The sequence below is a fragment of the Pygocentrus nattereri genome, chromosome 22 (genome assembly GCF_015220715.1).
Source record: "Pygocentrus nattereri isolate fPygNat1 chromosome 22, fPygNat1.pri, whole genome shotgun sequence".
Taxonomy (NCBI): domain Eukaryota; kingdom Metazoa; phylum Chordata; class Actinopteri; order Characiformes; family Serrasalmidae; genus Pygocentrus; species Pygocentrus nattereri.
The window spans coordinates 24,767,749-24,786,000 of record NC_051232.1 but is presented as its reverse complement, the minus strand read 5'-3'; the positions used below and the strand labels follow the sequence as shown (position 1 = coordinate 24,786,000).

At 39.5% G+C, this 18,252-nt stretch overlaps 1 protein-coding gene across 17 annotated transcripts in view; it reads right to left on the bottom strand.

Annotated features, from left to right (window-relative positions):
* The window catches only part of LOC108427443 (adhesion G protein-coupled receptor L3-like), a 444,945-nt gene that overhangs the window by 69,700 nt on the left and 356,993 nt on the right, over window positions 1-18,252 (bottom strand). For all 17 annotated transcript variants that reach the window (XM_037533074.1, XM_017697583.2, XM_017697582.2 and 14 more), the window contains 3 exons: window positions 15,485-15,607; window positions 8,680-8,885; window positions 5,316-5,492 (listed from right to left, as the gene is read on the bottom strand). In XM_037533074.1, the coding sequence (XP_037388971.1) occupies window positions 5,316-5,492; window positions 8,680-8,885; window positions 15,485-15,607 (506 nt within the window). The remainder of the gene's footprint in view (window positions 1-5,315; window positions 5,493-8,679; window positions 8,886-15,484; window positions 15,608-18,252) is intronic.

Genomic DNA, 18,252 nt, shown 5'->3' with positions numbered 1-18,252 from the left:
AGAAAACTCGCAGAGCATGTCTTAATGCATGCTGCCTCCAAGGCAAAATAGGCCTGTGGAAGTATAAACGTAAGGAAAAGTCGATGCTTAACCTTGTCTGATACAGTGACTGGGACTAACTCCCTGAAAAGCTCAGGGCTGAGTTTCAGATACAACTGAAGCTGTGTCTCTTTACACGGCACTTAAATAAGCATTGAATTAAGTGTTGTCTGCATTATATTGTGCTGCACTTATATTATATTTTATTGTATTGCACTGAGTATTGTAGTTTACTTTATTGTTGAATGCACTGTGTATTGTAATTTACTGGTATTGTATTGTATTGTATTGTATTGTATGGCACAGGAGTCTGTGTTCAACTCTGTTCCTTTGCTCTGGGTATCAACAGTGACTTTTGTCACATGTAATAGTTTGAAAGCCCAACGTAGCACTGACCTCTGACCTGTACTGGGGTCTGTGCAGGTTTTATGGTTGTCCTGTGTTGTCCATGGTGGCATTAGATGTCATCAATCAGTTCATGGGGCAAGGTCTTATAGTTGTATTTTTTTTTTTTTACATACTTGATTGATGTGCCACAGTATGTGCTATTTATGACCTAATGCGTTAGCACAGCAACAGTCTTTTGTGGGGTTGTGCAAATACTGACAACCTTGCATTGAGGCTTATGTGAAAATCTGCTTAACCATTATCTAACTAAAATAGAAAATCAGCAGCCTGAGTTTCAGCTAAATAATGATCAGTTGTATGCTTTTCATTCCCTTAAAACTGCTCTACGCAAAACCCCAGAACTAGGTCTAGTGAACATGGAACTACCATTTACTTGTTTGTTTCAGAATAACTAGGATTTGTGTCTAGCTGTTTAACTCAAACTCATGGAGAGAGAGAGAGAGAGAGTTGGTATGTCGCCTTGCTTGAGAGCGATTCAGGCAACTTATCTGTCTGTTTTAGCTGTTGCTCTAATTGTTTTGGATCAGGTTCACTGTTACATGTCCACACTCAGTCTCTTCCTTGCTCTTAAACGGCACGTGGCACTAATTCGTGCCTGTGTGCTTGCTAAAGGTTTAAAAGCAAATCTATATGTCGATTCAAAGTATGTTCACGGCATATGCCACAATTTGGGCTCCTTATGGAAGCAAAGACATTTTCTGACAGCTATTTCTGACAGGAACCCCAGTGAAACATGCTCAGCAGGTGGCTGACCTAATGGATGCACTCACACTTCCAAAACAGATTGCTATTATTAAAATAAAAGCCCATTCTTCTGCCATGTCTTTTGAACACCAAGGCAACTGTTTAGCTGATAATGCAGTTAAAAGGGCTTGTATTTTGTCTATCAAATATGTACTGTCACTTCCAGGAACTATTGACTGCAGCAGACATACATGTCACGTCTGATAGTCCGCTGCAATATTGCCAGACCTTATCTGAGGCTGTTGCCGCCACTCAGAACCAAGTGTTGGTTGCATGGAAAGAACCTACTAAGGGGGGACACGCTATCGTTTCAGGTATGTGGGTTATGGTTAACGTGCATAACACTCAGCCATTAGGGCCAAAGTGCAAAGGTCCATATCAGGTCCTCCTTACTACACCCTCTGCTGTCAAATGTCAAGGAAAACCTAAATGGATACATGTGAGCCATACCAAGGTGGTACCACCACCTGATGGTAATAGCTAGCACAGGGATAAATGGGTGACTCTGGTTGAGAGAGGCTCTGAGGAAGAACTATGATATGAAGAAATCATGGAGGTGACCCTCAGCGTGAAGATCTCCTAACTCCCCTTTGTGACTAGCGCTTCCCTAATCCCTCCAGAGGCCAGGACCCAGGGTAGGTAGGAAAAGAAGGTATCAATTACAAGGGCTAAACCAAACCTTTACACAAGGACATACGACATGATTTGTGTCAGAAGAATGATACTGCCGCAGTGTTTGTGTATTTTGTTTCCAGGATATACCCAGGGCTGATCGGAGACTGTGACTAAGGAACAGTACATCAGATGGGTTCCTGAATGACAGTCGATGAACTGACATCTATCTAAGTCCCCTGACACTACCCTGGAGTTGTTTGGACACATCTGCATTGTCTCCCTATATTCAGGAAATGAAGACGGCTACCACTACGACAAGCTGCATAATAAAAGACTTACAAGATATTTTTGTAGTATTTATATAAAATACATTTTATACAAAGAAAGGGACTAAAGAATCAATTAAAGTTGTAGTTTTCATTAACACTCTGACAATAGCTTTTGCGGGCATAATGGAGGATGTTTGTGACCACAACATGGTTTGTGCTCAGGCCATCCTGTGGGCACAAAATCATATCTTAGGAAATGATGGAAGATGGTAAAAGTGAAGATAACTAGCTATTGCCTATTGTCAAATATCTTTGGTCAAATAGAGCTGCCTGTTAAAATCCAAACGCTGATAACTCCAGGATTGTTGGCTGGCAGTATACTATTAAAGTCAAAAGTACTGATATTTATACAATATTATACATTGATACAACTTTATGATTTATCAACATTTAAATATAGCATGTGATTATCAGGATACAGCTAGCCAGAATTATGGATTAGCAGATCCCATTCCTGTGAGGGCTTCCCCAGGTTGGGTATGTATTAATAAACCTTGTTATCCAGAGGACATTTATCTGGGAAACAGTACATGTCCTGTCTTAATCTCTGCCTTCTCTATGAATGGCACATTTTGATGTAAACATGCTACCACCACAAATACCAACCCATGCTGTATCTGGATGAGTGAACTTCTTCCTTTGGGTTTTTATTGGGTTTGTGGAAATAAGGCTTATCCATCACTTCCATCTGATTCATGGTGTGGTTCCTGCTACATAGCTATAGTCATGCCTCCTATTACATTACAATCTCATAGACCTTTACATCGTGTGAAAAGGGAACTTGGTGTTACCCTAGGAGGTATACAAACATGGAATGGTCATGTTATGAAGGACCCCTGGTCTTATATTTCCATTTGGATGTATTGTAGATGCCTTACAGAAGACAAATTATTTCTCTTTTTCCACACAGAAACTAGCTAATGAGACTAGTGAAGCTCTCCGCTTAGTAAATGATGAACTCCGTGCTTTACGGGAAGTAGTGCTGAAAAATAGGAAAGTTTTAGACCTGCTGACTTTAGAAAAATGAGGGCTAAGTCTTATTCCTAATACCTCCTGTTGCATCTACATTCCAGATAACTATGAAAATATTGAAAAATATGTTGCAGATCTACATAGACTCATTCCAAATCCTGCTCCTGAAGGAGCTCTTAATAAGGCCTTTAACTGGGTTAGCAACGTTTTTGGAGGTGTGTTTTCTGGGATCTTACAGATACTGCTTCATTTTATACTTCCCTTTGGGGCAACAGGAAAAGTTGGTATTGTGGCCATATTTCTCAAGAAGAGAAAGGAATAGATTGATTAAGCTTGCAAGAACATACCTTTTATAGTATGTTCTATGGGGAGAATGAAGGAATTTATTGTTTTCAACTGTGTTATATCTGTGATATACATTCTGAGTCGATGAAATATGTCGGATTTCCTGTTTGCGTCACAGTACCGCTGTTTCCTTCCCTTATCGCTGCATCACGATACACCGCTCCTGTCGAGTTCTTTTAAAGTTCTTTTAAACTTTGTCGTGCCGCTGTGACATAATCGGCCTTCAAATGCAGCATCCGAAGGATGTAGCCCCTGAACTGGGATGCAGCTTAGAATTCTAATGAGCATGCTTGACTGACATCCCTCTGTGCAAGACTCTCAGTCTGCTATACCACAGAAGCAGGACAAACCACACTAGAGCAAGTGGGCTTCACCTTTACAGATGGTGTTGTAGACTCCATTGCATATCTGGCTGTAATGTGTAAACATCTTAAAGAATGAAAGGTCACTGTTCTGTCTGAATCTCTGGAATGTCTCATGATGGGTTAGACAAACAAAAGGCATGCAGACAGAGAAGCTAGCTTGATAGATAAGTTATGTATGCTAGGTTGGCTTCTGCTTGGTGGTTAGCTTTCCCTCTCTAAGCTCCTTAAACAGGAACAGAGTGGCAAACGCAAAGCTGTATGGGCACGACAAAACTAATCAATGTGACGAGGTGAACGTTTAGACCAGGGATCTCCAAATCTGGGCCTTGAATCCTGTTTCTGGTCCTATATCAGAAGTCAGAAATCCAAATGTTAAGAAGAGCCATTTTGTCCTTTCAACAAAAGTCAAACCACCTTGAGAGCCACAACATTTTATGTCCATTTTACCATCTTGACTGTAAATATGTTTTAGTATGTGCTAATGTTCTAGTAAAGGCTAAAAAATAAAATATAAATCAAATGCAGACTGCTTTAAGTTTTAGCTCATTTTCTCACATATCCAGCTGGAAACTTTCCCAACAGTAGAACAGTTTCTTGTCAAACATCTCTCAGCATTTTGACTTTTTACAATGCTGAAATCAGCTTTTCATTCAGCAGTTTCTTTTACAAATTTTCCTCTTCTACCTGAGGTGCCAGAAAGTAACTGCTGCACGATTTAAGGTGGAAAAATTCAAACAAGAAGCTGGGGAATGAGGAGCTGACTTCAGCCTTGCAACTTAATGCTTGACAGCTTCTCATTGCAGATTATAGTATAGAGTATCAGGAAACCAGCTGGAGTGATTATAAACATAAAGAAGTATGTTTGTCTCCAAATTATCAATGTATGTTTTAAATCTTTCTCTTTGTGGTTTTGTTAGCTGCTACATTGGCAAGATTGTTGTCTGTGTTGCTATGCCAGCAGTCTGAGTTCCAATCTTCAGGGTTAAAGGTTGGTGAAGGCTATTTAAGGCTATTTACTGCTAAATTTGAATGATCAGCAGGGCTTTGTTTTACTGTAAAGGAGGATTATTTTATTTCTACCTTAAAATGTAACTCTCCTGTGGAGCCGCAACAGTAAAATAACTGCATGCAGCTCCAGAGCCGCATGTTGCCAACCCCTATCCGAGATTTTGGAATCACTGGTAGTTAACTGACTGTTGAGCTTACCTAGTGTCACATCTACCAGTGACCACAAAATCCAGGACTAGAAACTGGACCCAAGGCCAGATTTAAAGACCTCTTGTCAAAGAAGTGTTTAGTTTTTCCCCTTTCCAGGTCAGGACACTAATGACTAAAACAAACAAAATTGCTTTTTGTCAATTGTTATTTTCAGGATTATCACTTTCTAAAGAGTTGGCTGTTAGCACATATGCTAACATCATTTAATTTGCATTGGAAGTTTGACCAAATTGTTCACATAAGCTGAACAGTAACCAGAGCAGGACAATGGATCTCCTACCTTAACGTCCACATGGGCCATGAGCACGGCGAAGTTTGTGAGGTGAGTGCAGGAGCAGGTGGTATGAGTGCGGTTGGTGCCAAGGAGGCGGCAGTCCTGCGTGGACCAGAAGCCCGTCATGCTGCGCCTGGAGTAGCTCCAGAAAGAGCAGTTGGGGTTGAAGTTCTCCTCCGACTGCTGTAGGAGTAAAGAAGAGGACAAGGGTTCAGACACGACCTACTCACTGAACTATACAACCTAGGGCCCTGGCCAGTAGGAGGCACTTGTGAGCATGATTGTGAATTAATTATTTTTACATTGATGAAGATCTGTCATTTTAGGCTTGCATCTAACATCACCTTAATGATCTGTGGCATACATTTACAAGGCAAATGAGTTGTTGCTCTAACCCTTGATTTAAGTTTAAGGTTGTTTCCAGTGTATGTCGATACTAATTGGTCATAACTGTCCTTCCTGGAAATGCTAGCATCTTCTTTCATGATGTAAACATTGGTGCATCGACAGGGGGACACAAAGCCCCAAAATGCCAGGAGAGAAATTTGGGAAAACTGGCAGTGAGTTTTATTCTTGCTCTTCTCCTTCAGAGAGTGCGGTTTCACTTTGATTGGGAAAATCAAAGGAGGAACAAATTTAGAGGAACAAATAGATTTTCTTTATAGCTGCATGTTACAACAACTCTAGTGATGCAATCATGCTAAAATCACACCAAGGAATACAGTCTGAAATTCTTTAACAATATCCATCACTGTGAGTTGAAAAGGAGGGCTTTAATGAGGGGTGAGAAAGAAATGTTCACATCTATGAAATGTTCCACTGCAGTCTTTTTTGTGAAGATCTAAGACTAACATAGAAACATCAGCTTTTCCCCTCGTTTATTCCTGACATGAGCATTAGCACCACTGAGATGCTTGGGCAATATTATTACAAAACAATAATTAGAACGATGGTTACACGATATATATTGGTGGTTGATGCTTCATCTGCCGATAAATAGAGAAATGTAATTATCGTTTTTGTATCGGAATTACAGGCAATAGGTACAACCAGTTGGTTTATTATTTTAAGCTTACACATACATGGAGGTAAGTAGGGTTGCTATACTAAATATAACAGTCCATGGGCTAATGTTAGATTCACCTACCACCGAAAGTCACTTTACATAGGTCTGTGAAGTTGTGTGTCATTCTGTAGTCGGTGACATGCACATACAAGGAACTCTGGGTCCTATAAGAAAAACGAATGGTGTTCTTTAAAATTCCAGAGAAAAAATGTCAAAAAAAGTCAAACTTGGTATGTTTTGCTCTAGTTAGGTTCTTCCTGTGAATATCACTGGATCCTCTAAATTACCCATTAATTAGCCAAAATTTGATACTGGCATCATAAGACTAGTAATATTACTAAAATACCCAAGCTTTCAGTCAAGGTGGTCAGCATGCTGCACTGGCAGTAGTACCCGGCATTTAAGAAGTCAGTGTTGTTATAGAATGAAGCAGAGGTACAGTATTAAACTTCATGCATGGTCATTTCTATGCTTCTACCATGGACATAGTGATCTTCATATTTTGAATATTCACAATCTCATGAATTATTGATAACCCAATGATAATCCTCTTTGATCACCACAGGGTGCAATGGCAGCAATTATCAAAAACGCTGTTCATTTTTCCCCATGGAGAAAAGCCACTTAGAACTGGAGCTCCTTATTTGGGCATGTCACTGACCACAGAATGGCACACCACTTCAGTCTATGGTGGTAAATTTGTTGTTGTTAGATCAGCAGTCAAGCTTATTAGCACGGACACATCAGTAACTTGTAGTTGTTATCTAACCAAAAGTTCTATATTGGGGCATCTCTACTTTGAACTGAATTGAAGAGAGAGAAAAGAGAGGAAGAGAAACAGAGAGAGATGTAAACGTTGGGCCGTAATCCACTGAACCACTGTGCATTCATGCAATGCTCTTCATCCTCCAAATTATAGCAGGTGGGAGGGAAGCCTTAATAACGCCAATGACCTGAACACTACCACAATCTCTTATATTTCACAGTAAACCCATCATCTCTCCAAGTCTCTCTTCCTCGCTCTATCTCTCGCTCTCTTTTGCAGTCCCTCGCTCAAAACACTCCCACCTACCCATCCATGCACACACATACATATAGAATATCTGCAACTTCCAGAGGTCCCTTAACCTGTCTAATAAGTGCTGGAGGCAAATAGGTGTGTGAGTATGTGTGTGCGTTCCTGATGGAAATCGAGTGGAAGAAGAAAGCTAATACTAGCATAAACGCTAGCTGCATGAGTAAGCGGCCTGCAGGGAAAAGTGATAAAGCCTGTATTTATACAGATGCCTCAGGTACCCACTTACCCCACTCCACACAACCTCTTGGAGGTGAGGAAAGTCTACTGAACAGGACAAATTGAAGAGGAGGAAGGGCAGAAAGTTTCACTTAGGCTAGCATTACATTTGCTCAACATAAGTTGATGGAAGTGTTTATGAAAATAAATTTCACTGCCGTTGCATAACATGAGGCCCACTGCAACTTACTTCAAACTTGCATTTGTGAGACAAGTTTCACAAAACAGCCAATCAGAACAGTGATATAATGCATGCTAACACAATGGCTATAATGGCTCCTTTTTACTTGATTTCCATTAAACCATAGGCAAGAAAAAAGAAGGCAGCCAGCCTCCCATTGAGCAGTTATTGAAGAGCCATGACTACCAACGAATGTGATCTTCACAAAGCTCAACTGACAGCATTTTGCAAGCAAACATTTAGCTTAGTTAGCTAGCTGGCTAGTCGTGATGGCTATAAATAACTGCTGGTGTCTGCATTGTTAGCCTGCTGTAATTGCGATCTACGTCACAGGCTGACTAATAGAATAAATATAATGACAAAGTTGAATTAACAGCAATTAGAAAGAACCGACTTAAATTAGTGAAAACCAATTTAAGGCTAACCCTAGAGTGGGGGTTATATATGGGTATAGCTAAAACAGTAATAGCATCCATCTTGAAGTTGAATTTTGCACTTTTATCCTGTTTTATGGAAAAATAAAACATTATACCAATCTGTTTGAGATTCCTAAACAACTCGAGACAGTTTGAGGCAGGTTTTTTGATTTAAACATGCAGTTTATATCGTGCTAATCAGTAGCTATAAGCTTCCACTTCTGGTCAGCGGAATCAGCCTCAGTGAAAAACCATGTCCTGGCTGATTGAGCGCATTTAGGCTACAGGAAAGTTGTGTAACTTAGATTTTTTTCACTGAACTATTGCTTTAAGTGTATAACGGTAACTTAGATTTGATGGGATGGAAGTGGATGGACGTTGGGATGGAAATATAGTTGCTTCAGTCTTCTTACCTGTATGTGGCGGACAGTGAATATGACAGGGTCGGACAGGTAAACCTTGTTGCTGTCTTTGTTAATGGCGGCTGTGATGACGGGCGAGTTGACGATGACGGAGTAGTTGGTGCCGAGGGCTTCACTGCTGAACTTCATGCTGGCGTTTTCAGTGGAGAGGTATGTGCCCAGGTGCTTATAGAGCACAAACGCCATGCGAATCTCACCTGGAGGTACAAAGGGGAGAAAACATGATTACAATACTGCTTAACTCATTCATTATAATATATTACATTATTAATATATACATATTGTATATTAATATATACAATTATAATATAATTATTAGGGAAGCATCATCATGGGAATTGTGGGCCAAATATTTTTCATGTACATATCCACCAATGCTTTGCATAAACATACATAAACATGAACTGAAATGGCAGAAATTAGCTACAGATCCACCTGGATTAGCTTTACAGACTAATACAACATTTTATTCTAAAGGGTTACAAATGCAGCGTCACTTAAATTTGATATGCTACAGTTATTTGGGGTACGAGTCTATCAGCGTGGCATATCTTGACTTGACAATATTTTCCCACTCTCCCTTGCAAAAACGTCCATCAAACTGTACGTGCATCTCCTGTGCATAGCTCTGTTTATGTCACCCCACAGATTTTCTACTGGATTCAGACTGGCTGGTCCATTCTAATCATCTTCGGTGAAGTCATTCCTTTGCTGGTTTGGATGTACACTCGTGCAAAAAATAAACAAATAAATAAATAAAATTGGGACAAGCTTAAAATATAAGGATTTTTACTCATGGGTTTGAGCTCATCATAGTGCAGACTTAATCTTTAAGTGAATATTTGGAACATTTAACACACTGTTTTTCAAATATGTATATATCCATCAATACTCTGTGTATTTACTTGTTTAAAGATCTGTTTGTAAGACCATTAAAAGCCCGTTTTTGTTTTCACAGGATGCTTTGGGTCTTTTGGGGAAAGGTGCAATTCCTCCATATCTTTCTATTAGACGTCTGAAAGTTTTGCGGCTAAATCGACTTGTAATTGGAGCTATTAATGATTTCTTCAGAAATGCAGTCCCAAAGCATGATGCTACCACCACCATGCTTCACAGTGCGTAGGGTGCTTTTGGTGTTGTGCTTTGATATTTTTCACGAGACATACACTTTTAGAATTATGGCCAAAATGTTCAACCTTGGTCTTATCATATATATCAGAATATTGCATATTCATGCAACCAGGACATTGTAAATTTATCTATTTATTATTATGTGTAGCCTAAAATGTTGCTGATTGGTTTTCACTTACTTTTACAATATATATAGGTCATTTCACAGTTACAGTAGATAAAGTTCAGATGTATTTTACAAAAAACAACAAAAAAACATCTTTCCAAGGTGCGCAGACTTTTTATATCCGTTGTTTTAAACATTTTAAACATTTAAAATGGTGTTTTATTTTTCCCCTCGAGATGCAGTTTTGCTTTTTGATTTTTGGGACTGTCTTGCATTGTCATCCCACTGCTGCAATGCTTTTCAATTCTATTGAGTAATGAACTATTGCACACTTCTAAGTAATGGAGATTAACATGTTAAACCAGGCACTGAAGAGGAGAAGCTTCATGTTCAGCAAAGCTGTCAAGATGACAGGCCCAGGAACAGCATGTTTCTCAATAGAACTTCACAGTGAAGAAGAAACTGATCCAACAGCAGCACTTCAACGTCATAAATAACCTGCTATAAATGTGGGTCAATGAGGGCTTTCACAGCATCTGGTAACATTAACACTATTGGCCTCTTCGTGCTATTGAGTGAGTGAAGTCTGCTTCACACCTTGAATGAAGACCCTTTCAGCACTTCAGTTCTAGAAGGAAGACGATTAATAATGCATTCGTTTGAACTTTGGTTAGACAGGGTTCCTCAGAACACATAATGAATACATAACACACATAATGCTTTGTTACTCACAGCTGCACTTACTACGAGTGACGAAAGGTTTCAGGAGAGAAAAAAGGGGGAAAAAAATGTGTTACCAACTACAGAGTCAATTTGATTCAGCTTCACTGAAATATCATTATTGCTTTATTGCCAGCTTAGATAAAAGCTACGTTTTGGTTTCCTAACCTCCCCGTTATGGTTTTCTGTCACATTTTTTTTAAATTTCCCCCCTGCTGTACGCTGAAATGAAAGAGCAATCCCCGCCTTTCCCACTGCGTCAGCCTCACTGACTCGCCAGAAAAGAAAAACAATTTATGTGATTCCTGTCAATGGCTGCGAGTAACTAGCATTCAGGTGAAAATATGAAGAAAACACAAGAGAGACAGAGAGAGAGAGAGGGAGCGAGCGAGAAAGCGTGAGAGAGAGAGAGAGAGAGAGAGAAAAAGAGGGAGAGCCACTGAGGTTTGATGAATGAGTGTGACTCCTGGTTACTGGATTGCTCATAAAATGCAGTGCAACGAACGAGGAGAAAGTGCAAACCATTTGCATAGAAGCAAGTGTAATGAAGCCTTGAGAAAAGGAGGAATCAATTATTTGATGGACAGGTCAGAGAATAATAGGCTGATTAGACACTGGCTGAATATGAAATGTAGTCCTACTACCTTATATAGTGCACTACATAGGACATAAGGAGATAACCTACTAGGCAGTGTACTTCCTAGTGTACTTAAACAGGGTTTGGATTTAACCACAGAATGTACAGTTGAGGGGTGTGGCAATCCAACTACTCCAATCCAATCCACTTCTTATATCAATAAGAACATATGCACTCACTTTCTCCATTTGCTAAGCACTGACACTGTTATCAGGTGATCTCAAGTTCCTTCTTCAGCGAAGCCAGGGCCATTCAATTGTCTTCCAGGACAATTCTAGCCAATGTCGGTGTATGTTGGCCATTAGTGTTCTCCTCCAGTGATGCATTAATGTCAATTTGAAATGATGTGGTGCTACTACATCTGTCTTGGAGGAAGCCTGTGCTAGCCTTCAGTCTCCTAGCGTTGGTGGTGTCATGTGATTGGGGGAGTCTTAGACACAGATAAACTGAGGAGACAATTTGTCAAAATAAATAAATAAATAAATTTCCCAAGCTATTTTCAAACATACAAAAATATCCTGGCCTATTGTTTTTATTGTTTTATATTCCACTACTTAAATAGTATAGAACAGATTAACAACCAATATTAGGAACGGACAGCGGGATCAACCAATCACATTTTGGTTGCGATGTGATGGGTGGAGCCAATTTTATGAGAAAAAACATCACTCCGTGCCTACTTGAAGTATTAATAGGTCACTGACCCTGAAACTAAGTGGCAGTCTCACCAGATTCCAGTCAGTGGTTAGAAATGTAAAACAGTGGCAGTAGCTCTCTGCCAGGGCACTTTGCCCCTATGTATCAATCTATTTCTAAGGAAAAAATGATTAAACAAATATAATTTTGATCCCTCCAACAAGCTGTGTTCAGCAGGCAACAAGCTTTCAGCATATATAGAACATCTTCAAAGCCAAGACAGTGTAATAAAAATAATAATTATTTATCGAACACTTAATGTTCCATGTTATTTCATACAGTGGTGTCCAAAAGTCTGAAACTACTGGTGAAAATCCATCTATTGTGCATTCCATTCTAATTTTATACCAAGGTTCTTTTTATTACAAATTATTAAAATAACAATCTGACTGAAAAGTAGAATCTTCACATGTTTACATGCATTTCAGAATTTCTCAGTATTTGGTGGGGAGTTCTCTTTTGAGTATGCACTCAAGCTGGTATAGACAAATTTGTGGACATGCCTCTGGTCATTAGATCAAATCCACCTGTGAGTCGACTGAAGAAGAGCTTCAATGGAAAGATTAAGGCTGACCTTTTTGTATCAAGGCCTTAACAATTTCACAAATGTGTTTCAAACTAATTTGTGACCCAGAAATAGTGCAGAATTCTGAACATTTCTTCTCCATTTCAAGTGTCATAACTTTTCCATTGTTAAGATTTTCAAGACTGCAAAACTTTCTGTTGTTTATTTTCAGGTTAAACAAACAAACAAAAACAGACTTTACTGTATACACACTATTATTCTAGAATGTGGAAAATTGCAAAAATAAAGAAAAATCTTTGATGAGCAGGTGCAGACTATTGAACAGCACTGTATAAGCCCATCAGTTTTCTGGTTTTGAGCTTTCAAAGGGAACAGACGGGTAAACCAGAAATGGCCTCACCACTAATGACTCACCTTCATTTATAGTGAATAACAATCTGCGTGTAAACTTCACTTTTAATGAACTTTTAATATATTAAACTCCAAGCTGTAAAAAGCACAGCTTAGGCTAGGTTTCAATTCAATGCCAAAACAAAACCACTAAGCTCTTCCAATACTGTCTCCTTTCCCTTCATTATGCAACATGGGAATGCTTATATAAGCGTGTTGGCTCACTGGGACTTTTTTGGTGAAAAAAAGGAAGTGAAAATCGCTAGTGGGCATCTTTTAAAAATATCTCCCCAGCATCTCGTTAGAATACGGTATAGATCCCACACATCCCAGAAGTGTCACAGCAAATTCTAAAAACTCCTCCTCCTCCAAAACAAAACTCATCTAGCTCAATGAACATTTCTCAGCCAGACAAACACGGATAATATCCTGCCCTATCATATCCATACAGCTCTGTGCAGAAGGTGTATGGTTAGCTGATCTTAGCCACATGCTAACCTTGACACTTCTACAACAAACAGGAAAAGAGAAGCCATTAGAGCCTGGACAAGATTTCCGCCCAACAGCTGCAGAAAAACATCACTCTTCATTGTCCCTGTGGCACAAAGTCTCATTGATTACCCGTTAAAGGAATTTGTCCACTTTATAATGTTAACACTGCTAAGAAGGACTGATGGCTAGTGGGAGCAGTTAGCAGAGTTACAGCTGTGTGCTAATTGGCTAAATGATGTCTATAAGATCCCTTCGTGGCACTTGTGCATGATGCAATCCTCGAAGAAAGGGGTACGTAAGCTGCCCACCTGCAGAGTGTAGCTCCTACCCAATGCTATATACGTCAATACATGATATTGGCATGGGAACCTCAACATGGAAAAATGGGAGTGATATGGCGTAAAAATATATTGAAATGCTTTCCACTGTCCACCAATTCCACTAGTCATGTTTACATGCAGCTCAATGATCCACTAATAGTCTGACTAACAGCTCAAAAGGAACAGAATACATCCACGTAAGACAAGTCAGACTGAGCCCATTCAGAAAACGATTTCTGAATGGACTCAATTAGGCAGGTAATTTTATAATTAATCTATTAAACAGAAGAATAACATCCATGTAAACACCTGTATCCGATTACATTCCCAAAGGGGGCGCATAAGTACGTTCTGTGCATGTACGTTCAAGTCAGACCATACGTTGATAACATTCTTAATGGTAGGTGCTGAAACTGGTCTGCAGATTAAATTTGATCTTTAAAAAAATGGCGATAGGACGGGTGTCCAGCTTATGTCTCAGAATAGGACGTCTTCCTCTCGCCCTTCTTTAATAAGTACATGTGAAATAGGTTTTTTCTGGGTTTGACATCATTTTAAAGTAATTAAAAACACAAGCACTGCTCACTGCTGCTCATCTCTGACTGGGACCTCACGTGATGCTCATTGTCATGGTAACGTCTATGCATGTGCCTCATTTTGGATCAGATTAATTTTAGCGTGTATATAAACAGAGATTTTCCATCAAATTGTTGAATAGAGTGAGCATATTAACACCTCGGCCTTAAACTGCAATCAGAATGTATTCAAGTGGATTGGCGAAAATCTTTGCATGTAAACACAATCATTGTACGTTACATATGCGTTACATATGCATTGCAGTACAATGTATATGCTAAGCTGTTATCAAATGAGTGCCATTTTGATGCTGTATAAAAGACAAAATCTGTTCATTTTTATAATCTATTAATGTTTCTCTACCTCAAATATAGCCTGTTGTTGTCTGGGTTTATCATGGTATAATAGTAAAATTCATAGAATAACACTATCTAAAATCTGATTGCATGAGCCATGTTTTAAGCAGTAAACACATATATGACCAAACATCTCAACTGAATTCTGCATTAAAAACTGCTATGGTTGTATGTTGCTTGGCAACCATAGCCCACCGTTAGCGGACGACATTGATAGAAGGAAAAAAAACATCTACTGCAATTGTTATTAAATATCATTTAATAGATTTTGTTTTTGTTTGAGATTAATGTCATTTCAAATAAATATTTTAATGGTGCTTTATGAAAGCGATAAGCTGTTTGATGCCATGCATTACACTGATTTAACCTAATGGAACATGAATAAACTACATTTTTAAATTAATGTAATCAAACAAAATATGTTTGCACTGTAACTTTGATATCACATTAGCTACACCACTGTTGGCTCTCTGTGCGTGAAATGTGACTGTGTTGAGCTGCCTTCGAGCAATGCGGGGTGAAAGTGGAGGTGGTTGTTTAGTGTAGTGGTTAACACCTTTGCCTTCTACCCTGTAGACTGGGGTTCAATCCCCGACCAGGGCAAGCACCCTACACTATACCACTAAGGGTCCTTGGGCAAGACTCCTAACACGACCTTGGCCTACCTGTGTAAAATGATCAAATTGTAAGTCAATCTGGATAAGAGCGTCAGCCAAATGTCTTAAATGTAAATGGATGGGTGGTAAAATCACTGAAACACATGGCCTATCAGGGCTAAGTGATTGGCATTCAGTTTCATACTGGTACACCACGGCTTAAGGCTGTGTCCGGCTGTAGATGACCCACCATTCCTGCCGTGCTGCTTCAGTGTGTTGGCAGACAGGTGGATGGAGTTGCTCTGGTCTCCCGTCTGAGGAAACTTCAGGTCGGGGAGATTTCCGTCTGTGCTCATCCGAGCCACCTCCAACTCTGCAGGACACAACAAAAAAACACAAAGAACAGAATCAGGCTGATCACTGTCAAGCCTGTACAGAAATACCACTGGGTTATGGGGTTCAGAATACACTAACCTCATTCAAGCTGTTTGCACCAGTCACATGTACCATTGCATCATTCGAGCTATGCTACATTTAGGGATTTAATGCTCAATGAAAAGATTCAGATCACTGCTAATGGTTGCCTGCACTTGACTGTTCATGCGACCAAATTAATCCCAGCAGATGGCAAGCTTCATGATGACATGCATTGCTTGAGAAATCCCTGGAACTGCCTGGCTACTGTCCCTGTGTGGAGCACCATTTATTGTGCCTTAACCAGTGTTGTTCGCCAAATATCAGAGGAGAACCTCTCAGACTAAAAGAACACCGGGACAATGGACGAATGTTTAAGGCTGCTTCATTAAAGATCAGAGATTGATACTGAGTTAATTTGTCATTAGAGTATTTGTCTTGAAATGGTTTACGGTTACTGTCCACAGAACATAATTTTCTTTTTTTAGATTAGTTTGTGTTAGAAAGACCATTGTGTCCCATCTCTAATTGTTCTGAGCTTCATCTGGTGACATATTGATCCACTAATGGCTGTGGTTATAGGTTTATAGGTGTGTTATAGGTTTTAGAAGTATTATTACATCATTATTATTATTTTTATTGATAGAATGTGTGAGGGTGCGGTTTTGGACTCGAACCTCAGAGTCTTGAGACTTGAGCCAGACTCATGCCTCAGAGACGTAAGACTTCACTCTTGACTCAAATTCACACAGAGACTGGAAACTAGACCTAAACTTGTACAACAGAGACTTGAGACTTGATTTGGACTCACACCTCAGAGACTCCAGACTTGACTCCGACCTGGACCTCAGAGACTTGAGATTTGACTCAGGCATGCATCTCAGAGACTTGAACCTTGACTCACATCTCAAAGACTTGAGAATTGACTTGGACTTGCACCTCATATACTCAAGACTTGACTTGGACTCTCACTTTAGATACTCAAGATTGGACTCAGACATGCAACTCAGAGATGCATCTCAGACATTCAAACTTTGACTTGGACTCACATCTCACAGACTCAAGACTTGACTTGGATTCACACCTCAGACTTGAGACTTGACTTAGGCTTGGACTTGCACCTTGGAACTCTAGACATAACTCACACCTTAGGAACATCAGAGCGTTAAACTCTAATTCATACCTCAGAGATTCAAGCGATGACTTGGACTCATCTCTCACAGACTTGAGACCTGACTTAGACTCAAACACCTCAGAAATTAAAGACTTCACTTGGACTCGCATCTAAGAAAGACATTTGCATAAAAAGACTTTTGAATATCTCTGTTTTGGTGTCTAAGCTTACTTTGTGAAGTTAAAAGCTAAAGTTTTACTTTTCTTGTTTCAGTTTTCAGCGTCTCATCACATCGCCCTCTCATAATGTAGCGAAACACTTTCAGAGAACCTGTACCGTAGTAAGCTGCAAAATCTTCTTCAAACACAGTAAACTAAAACTAAACCCTTGCCCATTGTGCTTGGGAACCACAGAGCTGATCTTCATTCATTCAGCTGCTCTGCAGCGCATTGCTGTTTTGGTTGTTTTCCGCCAGCATATTCACTGTAGAGGTTTTATTTCGCATGCTGATAGGACAATACAGAGAGAGATAAGGAGGAATCAGCTGCAACTATGGCGGGGCAAGAAAGGCCTCATACTAGCAGAAGCGCTTTTGCTTCTCCTGAAAAGCTTAAGACTAGCTTTAGGCACTGCGAGTTTCCAGGGCCCAGTCAAAGCCGCTCAAAATAACACGCTAATCGCAGCAAATCTGCTCACCAGATTAAGACTGTGGGGTGTAGACATTCACACATACACACACTCTCAACACACTTATAAACACTTACTTACACACGCCCTGAAAAGAAACAATCCCAATAGTGCACTACAGATCTCTCAGACTAGGAGATGCGCATTATCTAAGCCTGAGGAAATGGAAAAATATCATTTCTTTTTATTTTCAGCATATACAATGTTTTCCAAACTGAAATATTGCAGACTTTTACAATACACTAAACTCTATGAACTAACTTCTCACCCTGACCATAGACACCATAGATAAAGATAGTATTAAGGTATCCTTAACTTGAACAGCATTGGTGCTTTACTATAGACTTAACTATGCCTTAAAATAGAACTGGTGCCAGTTGTTTATTTTGACTTAGAACAGCCCTCTGTGCAACACTTTACTGTCAGCTTCAAAGCCATCAAGTCAAGTTCTGAGAACATGATATGCAAACTACTGTAAACCAGTGTTACTACCTAGCATTACTAACACCACGAACCAATTTACCTCTGATTATTAAACTACAGACATTGAGTGTGTTTATATGCAATTAATCATCCGATAACTGTAGAAAATTTTGTGAGTAATCTGACATTGTGCCACTTATTAATATGAATATGGACATGACTCATCTAGAAGATGAGACATATTTAATTACTCTATTTTGTGTTTGGTTTCAGTATTCCTCTAAAAGTATTTCGCTGCCACCTCGCAGCAGCGCAGCTTGCTTATTTTCTGGTACAGCAGTCTGTCCTGTACATGTGCAGACTGAGAAATCCAAAAAAAA